Source organism: Hypanus sabinus, chromosome 14 (genome assembly GCF_030144855.1).
Source record: "Hypanus sabinus isolate sHypSab1 chromosome 14, sHypSab1.hap1, whole genome shotgun sequence".
NCBI classification, from domain to species: Eukaryota; Metazoa; Chordata; class Chondrichthyes; order Myliobatiformes; family Dasyatidae; genus Hypanus; species Hypanus sabinus.
The window spans coordinates 107,207,504-107,219,528 of record NC_082719.1 but is presented as its reverse complement, the minus strand read 5'-3'; the positions used below and the strand labels follow the sequence as shown (position 1 = coordinate 107,219,528).

At 40.6% G+C, this 12,025-nt stretch overlaps 2 protein-coding genes across 9 annotated transcripts in view; one reads left to right on the top strand and one right to left on the bottom strand.

Moving 5' to 3' along the window:
- The window catches only part of pias2 (protein inhibitor of activated STAT, 2), a 113,791-nt gene extending 110,568 nt beyond the window's left edge, over positions 1-3,223 (bottom strand). For 2 of the 4 annotated variants that reach the window (XM_059989774.1, XM_059989773.1), the window contains exons 1-2: positions 1,684-3,223; positions 1,182-1,302 (exon numbers count right to left, since the gene is read on the bottom strand). In XM_059989774.1, coding sequence (XP_059845757.1) covers positions 1,182-1,302; positions 1,684-1,709 — 147 coding nt within the window. In that variant the 5' untranslated portion in view covers positions 1,710-3,223. The remainder of the gene's footprint in view (positions 1-1,181; positions 1,303-1,683) is intronic. The other 2 variants (XM_059989771.1, XM_059989770.1) reach the window with 2 other exon arrangements.
- Positions 1,248-12,025, top strand: part of katnal2 (katanin p60 subunit A-like 2) — a 138,892-nt gene continuing 128,114 nt past the window's right edge. For all 5 annotated transcript variants that reach the window (XR_009515744.1, XR_009515742.1, XR_009515743.1 and 2 more), the window contains exons 1-2: positions 1,248-1,378; positions 10,961-11,031. Coding sequence is in view for 2 of the 5 variants with exons in the window: in XM_059989777.1 (XP_059845760.1) it covers positions 1,322-1,378; positions 10,961-11,031 (128 nt within the window). In the remaining 3 variants the exon portion in view is untranslated. The remainder of the gene's footprint in view (positions 1,379-10,960; positions 11,032-12,025) is intronic.

Below are 12,025 nucleotides of genomic sequence, written 5' to 3'. Positions count from 1 at the left end.
TTCCCACATTTTTCGTAGAAACTCCAGCCATTGCTGCTCTGCTGTCCTTTCTGCCAGTGTCCCTTTCCAGTCAAACTTGGCCAGTTCCCATGTCATGCCATTGTAATTTCCTTTATTCCACTGAAATACCACCACATTGGATATTATTTTTTCCTTCTCAAATTTCAAAGTGAACTCGATCACATTGTGATGACTGTTCCCTAAGGGTGCCTTAGCCTTAAGCTCTCTTATCACCTCCAGATCATTGCACAACACCCAATCCAGTACAGCTGATCCTCCAGTGGGCTCAACAACAAGCTGTTCTAAAAAGCCATCCCTGAGAACCAGAGGGGATACCTTCATTCACCTCAGCACTGAACTGTTTGCACAACCCATGGACTGACTTTCAAGGACTCTTCATCTCATGTTGTCAGTTTTTATTACTCATTTATTATTATGATTTTGCTTTTTTGTTTCTTTGTACTTACTATGAATGCCCACAAGAAAATGCATCTCAGGGTTGTACGTGGTGACATTTATGTACTTTGATAATATATTTGCTTTGAACTTTAAGAAGAGGGCATCTCTGAAATGGTGAGGGTCCTTAATGATGGATGATGTATCCTTGAGGCACCACCTTTTGAAGATGTCCTTGATGGAACCGGCTGAGTTTACAACCCACTATGCTACAACCTCTTAAAATCCTGTGCATTGGAGTCTCCACACCAGGTAGTATAACCTGTCAGAATGCTCCCTGAACTGTACTTCCCTCAATCGCAGGACTCTGCAGAGAGTGGTGCTGACAGCCCAGCACATCTGCGGATGTGAACTTCCCACTACAGTATTCAGGACATTTACAGAGACAGGTGTGTAAAAAAGGCCCTAAGGATCACTGGAGACCCGAGTCACCCCAACCACAAACTGTTCCAGCTACTAGCATCCAGGAAACGGTACCGCAGAATTAATGCCAGGACCAACAGGCTCCGGGACAGCATCTTCCACATCAGACTGATTAAATCACACTCATACAATTGTATTTCTAAGCTATTGTCTGTTCTGTTGCATATCTTACTGTACATACTACTTATTACAAATGAGTATAGTCGTCCTCAAGTATGTGAAGGATATAAGAAATAAAGTCAATTCAATTCAATATAAAGTCGATGCGGCTAACTTTCAGTCCCCGCCGCTCATCAACTAACCGGACGGACAAATGCTATTTTCTGAGATAGTGATTGGTTCGTCGCTCTGTCAATCATCCGCTGAGGGTAAAATTGATCTCCAGCTCGATTGCCTCCTCTCCGGATTTTTAACACGAAAATACTGTATAAAGGAACAAGACATGTCTTTTGAGCTTTCCTATCAAACATTAAAAACCTCGAATCAAGCGAGAGAGGCGGTAAGTTATGGCGACGACAGTCAATTGAGAATTTAAAAGTTTAGCGGTTACTGATTATCCGATACGCTCCAGCATTCCGTATCCTATAGAATCTGTACTAACCAGATACTATCCGCTGGCGATAACTTTTTGCTACTTGTTTTAGAATTGTTAATGAAGTGGTTTGGTTTTACTATTTAATGAGAACATTATATACCAACAACATTTTAAAGGAACAGTGAATAACGCAATTGAGCTTTCCTTAACATTGAATTTCTAAACTTTATAAGTTAAGATATAATTTAATTAAATAGAAATACATGTACCGAGTAAGAGGTTTGGTTATTATCATTTTTGACCATCTTTTCGCTGCTGGTGGAGGCCTGGGGAATCGGCCGTTTCCATGGAGACGGCTCCAAGCCTGGCTCGGGAGCGCCCCCACCAGGTGGGGAGGATCTGCTACTGACCGGATGAGGAGGTCAATCCACCAAGCCAGAGTTTTTAATGCCCAAATTCTCCTCTTCCTTTCCAGCCCTGATGAAAGGCCTTGGCCTGAAACGTTGCTGCTTCCTCTTTTGCATAGATGAATTGCTCCAGCATTTTATGTGTGTTGCTTTGGATTTCCAGCATCTGCAGATCTTCTACTGAAAAGCCTGGATAGAGTGGATGTGGAGAGGATGTTTCCTATGGTGGGGGGAGTCCTCCAGATTCGGGGGTTCAGCTCGGGGCTAACAACCCTGACTGGTAAAACAAAATTGTTAGAACACAGCAATGAAAAATCCTTCTACATCTGAGTGAGACTGTAGTCCTGAGTCTCCATCTGGGACTTGCATGATTGACTGTAGTGAAAACTGAGAGGAAGCCCTGAACACCACCAGAGATGGAGGACCTTCATGCTATCCGAAACGTCAGTGGCATAACAGACAGTAACAATGACAATATGACCAGAGGGCACAGCCTCAGAATCGAATAATAACCCCTGTGGTACACCACTAGTGACAGGCACCTTTTATTCCCATTCTTTGCCTCCTGCCAGCCAGCCAATCTTCTATCCATGCTAGTATCTTCTCTGTAATATCATTGGCTCTAAACTGAGACTGAAAAGGAAATAAAAATAATATGGACCAGGTGGAATTCTGAAATACAATGCCTGTTCCCAGCTCAAGGTTACGGTGTATGTACAGAGATGGTGGGGCAGTGTTGGGAAACTTGAAACATGGCAGTAGAGACAATTGTTGGGGTTAAGTTGGAAAACAATGGTAGCTGTGTTTAAGTGTAAAGATCACCTGGTCTGCCTGTGAGGAAGATTTATAAAGGCATGTTATTACCTGTAAATCTTTCCCAGATACCGGGGTGACGCTATAGGCTGGAGGAAGATAAAAACGAACCGTCTTGTTGAAAAAGGGTGCAAGTCCTCTCTGGGCAACTGCAGGCCAGTCTTTTCAATGTCAATAATGGGACATTTTATAAAACATCTCAACAGAACATAAAGGCTGGAAGAAGCAGAAGTAATGAAGGAGAGTAGAGCATAGAACATAGACTTACTGAGTGTGTGTGTGTGTGTAAAACTTGGATTTCCAGCATCTGTATATTTTCTCTTGTTTGTGATGGAGAAGTCTGATTGTTTTCTTTTTAATGAAAAAGATGACTTTTAATAATTGCTGATAGGAATGTAATAGATGTTGTCCATGTGGATTTTTCAAAAGGCAGACAACAAATTTGCACATAAAAATTCAGAACTGAGGAGTGTACAAAAGCAGGCTGGTGTTGGCCTGGGGTAAGAGTATGTTACTACAAGAGAGAAATCATTCATGGGAAACCAAACTCGCATGTATCCATATCGCAATGGAATCACAGAGGCATGAAATAGGAGTTTGCCCAGGTGGATCGGTGGATCGGTGGGGTGGGGGGGGGATACCGGCGGGATAACAACGGAGCAGAAATGTCTGAAGTTTCTGAAAATAGTTCACAAGGCGCAGGATGGATATGTCCCACAGAGAAAGAAGTGCTCAAATGGCGGGGGAGGCAACTGTGGCTGACAAGGAGAATTAAGGACTTCATAAAAACCAAGGGAAGAGAATAAAAGGTTGCAAAAGTGAGAAGATACAGACAACTAAAAAAGCTTTAAGAAAGGAAAAGATGAAATATAAGGACAGACTAGCCCATAATATAAAGCAGGATACTAAAAGCTGTTTAGATTATGTAAAGAGTAAAAGGGAGGTGAGAGTTGATACTGGACAACTGGAAAATGATGCTGGTGAGGTAGTGATGGGGGACAAAGAAATGGCAGAGGAACTAAATGGGTACTTTGCATCTGTCTTCACTGTGGAAGACACTAGCAGTGTGCCAGATGTCCGTGTGTTTCAGGGAGTCAGTGGCATTGCTGTAACAAAGGAAAAAGTGCTCGGCAAACTGAAAGGTCTTAAGGTAGATAAGTCACCTGGACCAGGTGGACTACGTCCCAGAGTCCTGGGAGAGGTTGCTGAAGAGATAACAGATTCATTGGTCATGATCTTTCAAAAATCACTTGATTCTGGCATGGTCCTGGAGGATTGGAAGATTGCAAATGTCACTCCAAGAAGGGAGGAAGGCAAAATAAAAGGAAATTATAGGCCAGTTAGCCTGACCTCAATGGTTGGTAAAGTTTTGGACTCTATTATTAAGGATGAAGTTTCGAGGTACTTGGAGACTAATGCTAAAGTAAGTCAAAGTCAGCATGGTTTCTGTGAAGGGAAATCTTGCCTGACAAATCTATTGGAATTCTTCGAGGCAGTAACAAACAGGGTGGACAAAGGAGAAGCAATAGGTGTCATTTATTTGGATTTTCAGAAGGCATTTGATAAGGTGCCACATACAAGGCAGCTTAACAAGATAAAATCCCATGGCTTTACAGGAAAGTTACTGGCATGGATAGCAAAATGGCTGATCGGCAGGAGGCAGCGAGTGGGAATAAAAGGGGCCTTTTCTGGTTGGCAATACTCAGAATCTAGACTGACATTTACATCATTTATTATTATATTGTAATTTGTCCTCTACTGTGCCTATTGTCTTGTTTATTAAAAGGCCTGTTTCTGTACTGTAAAATTCTATGTTCTATTAATTATTGTACTGCCCTGCACTGTTTTGTGCACTTTATGTAGTCCTGTGCGGGTCTGTAGTCGAGTGCAGATTTTATGTTGTTTTATGTAGTCTAGTGTAGTCTTTGTTGTTTCATGTGGCACCATGGTCCTGGAGGAATGTTGTTTCATTTTTACTGTGTACTGTACCAGCAGTCTATGGTTGAAATGACAATATACTTGACTTGAATAGTGGTGTTAACGGGTCAGCATTGGGACCGCTACTTTTCGCATTGTTTGTCAATGATTTAGAGAATGGAATTGATGGCTTTGAGACAAAGTTTGTGAATGATACGAAAATAGGTGGAGGGGTAGGTAGTGCTGAGGAAGCAATGCAATTGCAGCAGGACTTGGACAACTTGGAAGAATGGACACAAAAGTGGCAGATGGAATACAGCGTTGGGAAATGTATGATAATGCATTTTGGTTAAAAGGAACAATAGTGCGGACTGTTATCTAAGTGGGGAGAAGGTTCAAACTTCAGAGGTGCAGAGGGAATTGTGTCCTTATGGAAAAACTCCCAGAAGGTTAATTTACTGTTTGAGTTTGTGGTAAAGAAAGCAAATGCAATGTTGACATTTATTTCAAGAGGAATAGAATATAAAAGCAAGGAGATAATGCTGAGCCTTTATAAGAGACTAGTCAGGCTGCACTTGGAGTATTGTCAACAGTTTTGGTCCCCTTTATCTCAGAAAAGATGTGTTGTCATTGGAGAGAGTCCAGAGGGGGTTCATGAGGCTGATTCTGGGAATTAAGGGGTTAACCTATGAGGAGTGTTTGGCAGCTTTGGACCTGTACTCACTGGAATTTAGAAGAATGCATGGGGATCTCATTGAAACCTACCAAATGTTGAAAGCACTCGATAAGCTGGATGTGGAAAGGATGTTTTCTATGGTAGGGGTATCTAGAACTAGAGGGCACTGCCTCCAAATTGAGGGGCAATGTTTTAAGACGGGGGTAAGGAGGAATTTTTTTTTTAGCTGGAGAGTAGTAAATCTGAGGAGTACTCTGCCACTGACTGCGGTGGAGGCCAAGCCCATGTGTATATTTAAGGCAGATGTTGATCGTTTCTTGATCAGTCAGGGCATCAAAGGATATGGTGAAAAGACAAGTGTATGGGGTTGAGTGGGATCCAGGATTAGCCATGATGGAATGGGGAGCAGAGTTGATGGCCTGAATGGCCTAATTCTGCTCCTATGTTTTTTGGTCTGGCTGACATACAGTATAGAGTCTTAGAGCACGGCTGCTCAAAAACAGATGTAACCCCCTGGGTCGCCTCAGGCTCGCTCAGCTCGTTCTCGTATAGGGGGAGCAGCCTTCGGCCCCGCCAAACTGGGTAATCAGCTGGTGTGGATGCTGTGTGATGTCCCCGCCTCGCCCAAAAACAGACAGTACACGATTAAATGAGTACAATTTATAAAGGTTACTATAACTAAGTGATTAATAACAATACAGTATATATGAAGAGAAAAAATAAAGAAAAGGCACCAAACTTATCAAAGTCCAAACCACTTCGTGCACAACCGTTGGAGCTCAATTACTGAAGTCTTCTGGCCACCATTCGATCCCCTCCGAACTCCTCGACTCGCAGCTCAGGACCCTCCGAGTGGTCAACCAAGCACTTCTAGGGGGACGTCACGTGATGACGTAGGATCGAGACGCTGGAACCCAGCCCTCCCGTAAAAAAGTTAATAAATTAATGTTTAAGTGAAGAAAAGTTAATTAATACTTTTTTAAGGTTACTTATAAACTACTCCGGATTGTTTTAAGCTATGCCTCATAAACAGAGGACGAAGAAAACTGCTACCGCGAAGACCGCTCAAGTTGGAACAGAATCAAGGCCTACTTCTACCGAAGAACCGCGGAAAACACACCACCGGTGAAACAGAAAAGGAGACTGCGGCAGCATCGGCCATTTCTAAAGGGAAAGATCAACGAGAACTGCGCAAGCATAAAGGAACGAGCATGCGCAAAAGAGAGCAACCAGAACTACAAAACCCAGCAACGACTGAAACCGACAGTGAAAGTGAGTCTGAGAGAGAGCCAGACTCTCTGGAAAAATCAGACGAAGATGGAGAAGATGAAAGTTCCTCTGAAAATACAAAAAAGACTTTGAGGCAAATAATGCATAGATTACTAAAATTAGAAAAAGTAATTAAAAGTAACCAAAAAGTAATTACAGAAAAAATAACAAATATGGAGGCTATGTTTGATAAAATGACAAAGAAACAGGAAAAAATGGAAAAGAAAATTATAGATTTGGACGTCAAAATGGAAGAAATGGAGGGAAGAATGAAGAGGATGGAAGATGATAATGATGCCTGGACATCAGAAAGAAAACAACTCGTGGGAAAAATTGATAAACTTGAAAATTTTAGTAGACGCAACAATATTAAAATTGTTGGACTTAAAGAAGGTACCGAAGGAGAAGACCCAATAAATTTTTTTCAAAAATGGATTCCTGAAAAATTGGAAATGGGAGAAGAAACTTTAATTGAGATTGAAAGGGTGCACAGAGCCTTAAGACCAAGATCTCAAGATGATCAAAATCCGCGATCAATTTTGATAAGATGTTTAAGATACCAGGATAAAGAAAAGATTTTGAGGGCGGCTGCCCAGGGTGCTAAAAGAAGAAAAGGTCCGTTGATGATAGCCGAGAAGCCAGCTCTTTTTTATCCTGATATAAGTTATAACCTTTTGAAGAGAAAGAAAGAATTTAATCCAGTTAAAAAGGTTTTGTGGGAAAAAGGTTATAAGTTTTTAATGCGTCACCCAGCAACACTGATAATTTTTTTGGAGGAAAGAAGAAGATTTTTTTCTGATTATCAAGATGCGGAGGTGTTTGCACAAAAACTTTCATCTCTTCGTTAATTAAAAGCAGAGATTTCTAAATGTAATGGTTAAAGACGAAGACAGAGAAAGCAAATGGAACTGATGGACATTTAAGGACGATATAAGGGAGAAAAGTAATATTTTAGAAATATTAATTGAGAATAGTATGTCTTTTTTTATATATATATTTTTTATGTTGCGGGGGGGCTGGGGAGCTTTGAATCGGTTACTACGGGATTCACGTGTGTAATCATGGCGATTGCCATGCCATGTGTTTCCTTTCTTTCACAACATTAGTAGGGGGGTATTTTGTTTTTTTCTTTATTTTCTATTTTTCTTCTATTCTTTTGCCTGGATGATTGGTGGGGACACACATAGCAACATGGAGACTTCTAAAAAGATTTCCCAGGATACAATGAAAGTTGAAAGATTAGGTATTATTATAGATTGGAGTAACATAAATAAAAATAATGACTAATTTATTGAATTTTTTAAGTTTTAATGTTAATGGGCTTAATGGACCAATAAAAAGAAAAAGAATTTTAACATACATTAAAAAAATGAAAATAGATATAGCTTTCTTACAAGAAACTCATTTAATTTATAAAAATTGCACTGGCAGTAGCCAAAAAAGCTATTGCAGTTACTTGGAAATCGGATACACATTTAAGTATAGATTCTTGGAAGAAAGAAATCTATGGTTGTATTCCATTAGAAAAAATTACTTATAATTTAAGAGATAAATATGAAACATTTTTGAAAATTTGGAGCCCTTATTTACAAAAGACAGGATTAAATATATAGATGCTCTGAAGATGAAACAATTGGTTATTAGGGGAAAGAAATAAATATACATATTAAAGTTATTACGAATTCCATGGAGCATGTGGAGATCTTCCAACAACCAGGCATTCTTTCTTTCTTTTTTTTCTATAGGGCAGTTAGGGGGGAGGGGTTAAGGGGAGGGGGTATGGGTTATATACATTGTTTTTTCATACTTTGTAACCATTTAAAAATGCAATAAAAAAAGTTTAAAAAAAACCAAGCACTTCTAGCTTCATTCCCCCTCCTCGGAGTACCTCCTGGCCTCGGACCCCCGCTTGGGGTCTGATCCTCGCCCAGTTTAGAGCATTGCATCCTCTCTCACAACCCCTCGCGCCGATCTGCCCAAAAGCCCGTCAACAAAAGCTTACAGACTCAGAAGAAAGAACATTAATCCCCATTTGGTTTACAAAGGAATACAATTCTCCCAGCACTCTCTCACAACAAAGAAACATTCCTGCTTTTAACAAAACAAAGAAACCCTTTCCCAACAGTAACAAAGAAAAAAGAAGAAACCCCCTTTACGCAGGTCCTTTGGCCTGTCTAATCAATGGCAAACCATTAATCTGCCTAGTCCCATTGACCTGCACTCAGACCATAGCCACTCCCACCCATACCCTTTCCATCCATACACCTATCCAAATTTCTCTTAAATGGTAGAATCAAATCCGCAGCCACCATTTCTACGGGCAGCTCGTTCCACACTTCACCACCTTCCGAGTGAAGAAATTCCTCATAATGTTCTCCTTAAACATTTCACCATTCATCCTTAACCCATGACCTCTGGTTCTAATCCCACTTAACCTTAACCTACTTTTATTTATCCTATTGACCCCCTAATAATTTTGTATACCTCCCTTCATTTATGGCTTTGTTTATTAATGAACTGGCAAAAGTTAAAGTATGTAGCTGCCATTTGGGGGATTGGTAAGTAATGACGACAGTTTGTTAACGATCCAACTGAACCTCCTATGTGGATTGTTACACTGAAGGTTAACTTTCCTCTTATCACAAACTTCAACTCTTTGGAACTTCTTAACAAGGTTCAAGATTGTGTAATGTAATTTCCAGTACACAGGTGTAAAAGAGAACAAAATAATTGTTACTTCAGATCTGTTGCAGCACAAAGAACACAATTATAATAAAAATGCAATAAATTGTTATATGGTTATATAAATACATAAGACAGCTTATATATATTGATTGTCTGTCCATAAAGTGACACTAGGGACAGGAGTGTGTGTATGTAAGGTGACTGACGGGAAATGAAGTAGTGGTGGTTGGAGGTGTGGAGGGGTGGGTTAGTGGGTGATGGTGTGGATCAGCCTCACTGCATGGGGAAGGAACTGTTTTTGACTGTGGTGGTCCTGACGTGGACCTACATTAACTCCTCCCTGATGGGAGTGGGACAAATAGTCCATGAGCAGGGTGGATGGGATACTTCATGATGTTACTGGTTCTTTTCCGGCACTTTTTGTATATATGTCCTTGACGGTGGGTAGGCTGGTGCCGGTGATGGATTAACACACCTAAATGTATTCTCTTTGTTCTGAGTCTTTTTTGAAATTCTGGCACAAAGTGTTGTGTTTAGTGTAATGCTATTGCAGCACCAGTGACTCGGGTTCAGTTCTCCTGCTGGCCAAAAGGAGTTTGTGACCCTGCAAGTTTCTTCCGGGTTCTCTGATTTACTCTCGTATTCCAAAGAACCCAGGTTAGGGTTCGTATTGGTAAGCTGTAGCCATGCTATGTTGGTGAATTCACCACAATGCCATGGGTTTGAATGATCTTTTCTAACTTTATGATTAATTGGGTGCCACAGTAGCGTAGCTGTTCATGTTACACGATTACGGCTTGGGTGTTGGAGTTTGGAGTTCAACTCCTTCGTCATCAGTAAGGAGTCTGTACGTCCTTCCTGTTCAACTTCCTCTGTGTGCTCTGCTTTCCTCCCACAGTCCAATGATGTACCAGTTAGTACGTGAATTGGTCATTGAAAGTTGTTCTGTGGTTAGGCTGGGTTTAATCGGGGGTTGCTGGGTGGTGAGGCTTGATCTCAATAAGTAAATAAGAATGCATTATTGCTCTATTTTTAATTTGCAATGTCTTGTCAAATCTTTATATGAAGAATGTTCCTTTGTGTCTCTGATGGGTTTCCTTATTTTTGTTGGTTCGGTGGTCCAATTTCATTTCTCTCTAGAGATGAGATGGTTACTGTGCAAATTGTTTTCCAGACCTTTGTGGGAATAAACATTTTGGCTGTATGAGCTGATTGTCAATGAATCACAGTAGATTTTCTAGCTGTCAGAGAGAAAAGGATATCAGCAAGGTGCCCATAATGTAAATTCCTGGTTAACTTCTGAAAATTAAGCTGAAGTTCTGATAAGAAAACTGTTGAGACATCTCAAGTGGGTGAGTCTAGAACCAGAGGACACAGCCTCAAAGTAGAGTGACATCTATTTAGAACAGAGATGAGGAACAATATCTTTAGCTGGAGGGTGGTGAGTCTGTGGAGTTCATTGCCACTGTGGCCAAATCATTCAGTGTAGTTAAAGTAGAGGCTTAAATATAAACCTCTAAGGTTATGGGGAGGAGGCAAGAGAATGGGATTGAGAGGGGAAAATAAATAAGCCATGTTGGAATGGCAGAGCATACTCAATGGGCTGAGTACTGTAATCCTGCTCTTAGGTCTTATGGTATCTGTATTGAACTGCAAAATACAAACTTTGGAATTCAAGTAATTTTATGATAAATACTGATGTTCTTGGTGTGTTGTGAATATCTAGCATTGATATTTTATTACCCAGATGCTGTTAATATCTGTGTCTCTCTTTTGCAGGAGGAGATTCGAACAGAAGCACGCCGAAAGAATCTCTTGATTCTAATTCTACACTACCTAACTGAAGAAGGGTGAGTGTAGTAATCGCTTGTGTCCACTTTATCATTCTATTCTCTCCACTGAGTGGAGTCTTTCTGATCAAAATAATTTACTCCATTTCTCATTAGATATCTTTAATGTGAAGATTCAAGAGTAATTTGTTATAGAATATCCATCAGTAGGTCTTTTTGTATTACATAGCTAAGTACAACACAGTACAGGTCATTTGGCTTGCATTGGTGTGCCAACCTTATAACCCACTCCCAAGGTCAATCATATCCTTCCCTTGTACAAAGTCCTCTGTTTTTCTATCATCCATGTGTCTGTGCAGGAGTCTCTTAAATGCCCCTATGCTGTGTAATAAAAAAAAAACTACCTCTGATATCCCTCTATACTTCCCCTGATCACCTTAAAATTATACCCTCTCATCTTAGCCATTTCTGCTTTGGGAAATAGTTCCTGGCTGTCCACACAATCTATGCCTATTATCATCTTGTATACAAGCCATTGCCTGAATTTCTCACAACTGCTCCCTTTTATTAAATTCAAAGGAAGAGCAAGATCTTCCTCAGGCATGGCTCACAATTTTTTATTAAGCTCATAATATGAGAACTGGAAAGCTATACTAGGTCTATTCCAGAGTAAGCGTTAAAGTGCAGCTGGTTGAGAGCAACATCCTTGCACTCAACATCAGTAAGATGAAAGAGCTGATTGTGGACCAAGAAGGGTAAGATGAAGGAACCCATACCAATCCTCATAGAGGGATCAGAACTGGAGAGAGTGAGCAGCTTCAAGTTTCTGGGTGTCAAGATCTCTGAGGTCCCAACATACCAATGCAGCTATAAAGAAGGCAAGACAGCAACTATACTTTTCTTCAAACTCCAAATGATTTGGTATGTCAACAAATAGACTCAAACTTCTATAGATGCACTGTGGAGAGCATTCTGACAGGTTGCATCACTGTCTGGTATGGAAGGGCTACTGCACAGGACTGAAAGTAGCTGCAGAGAGTTGTCAATGTAGTCG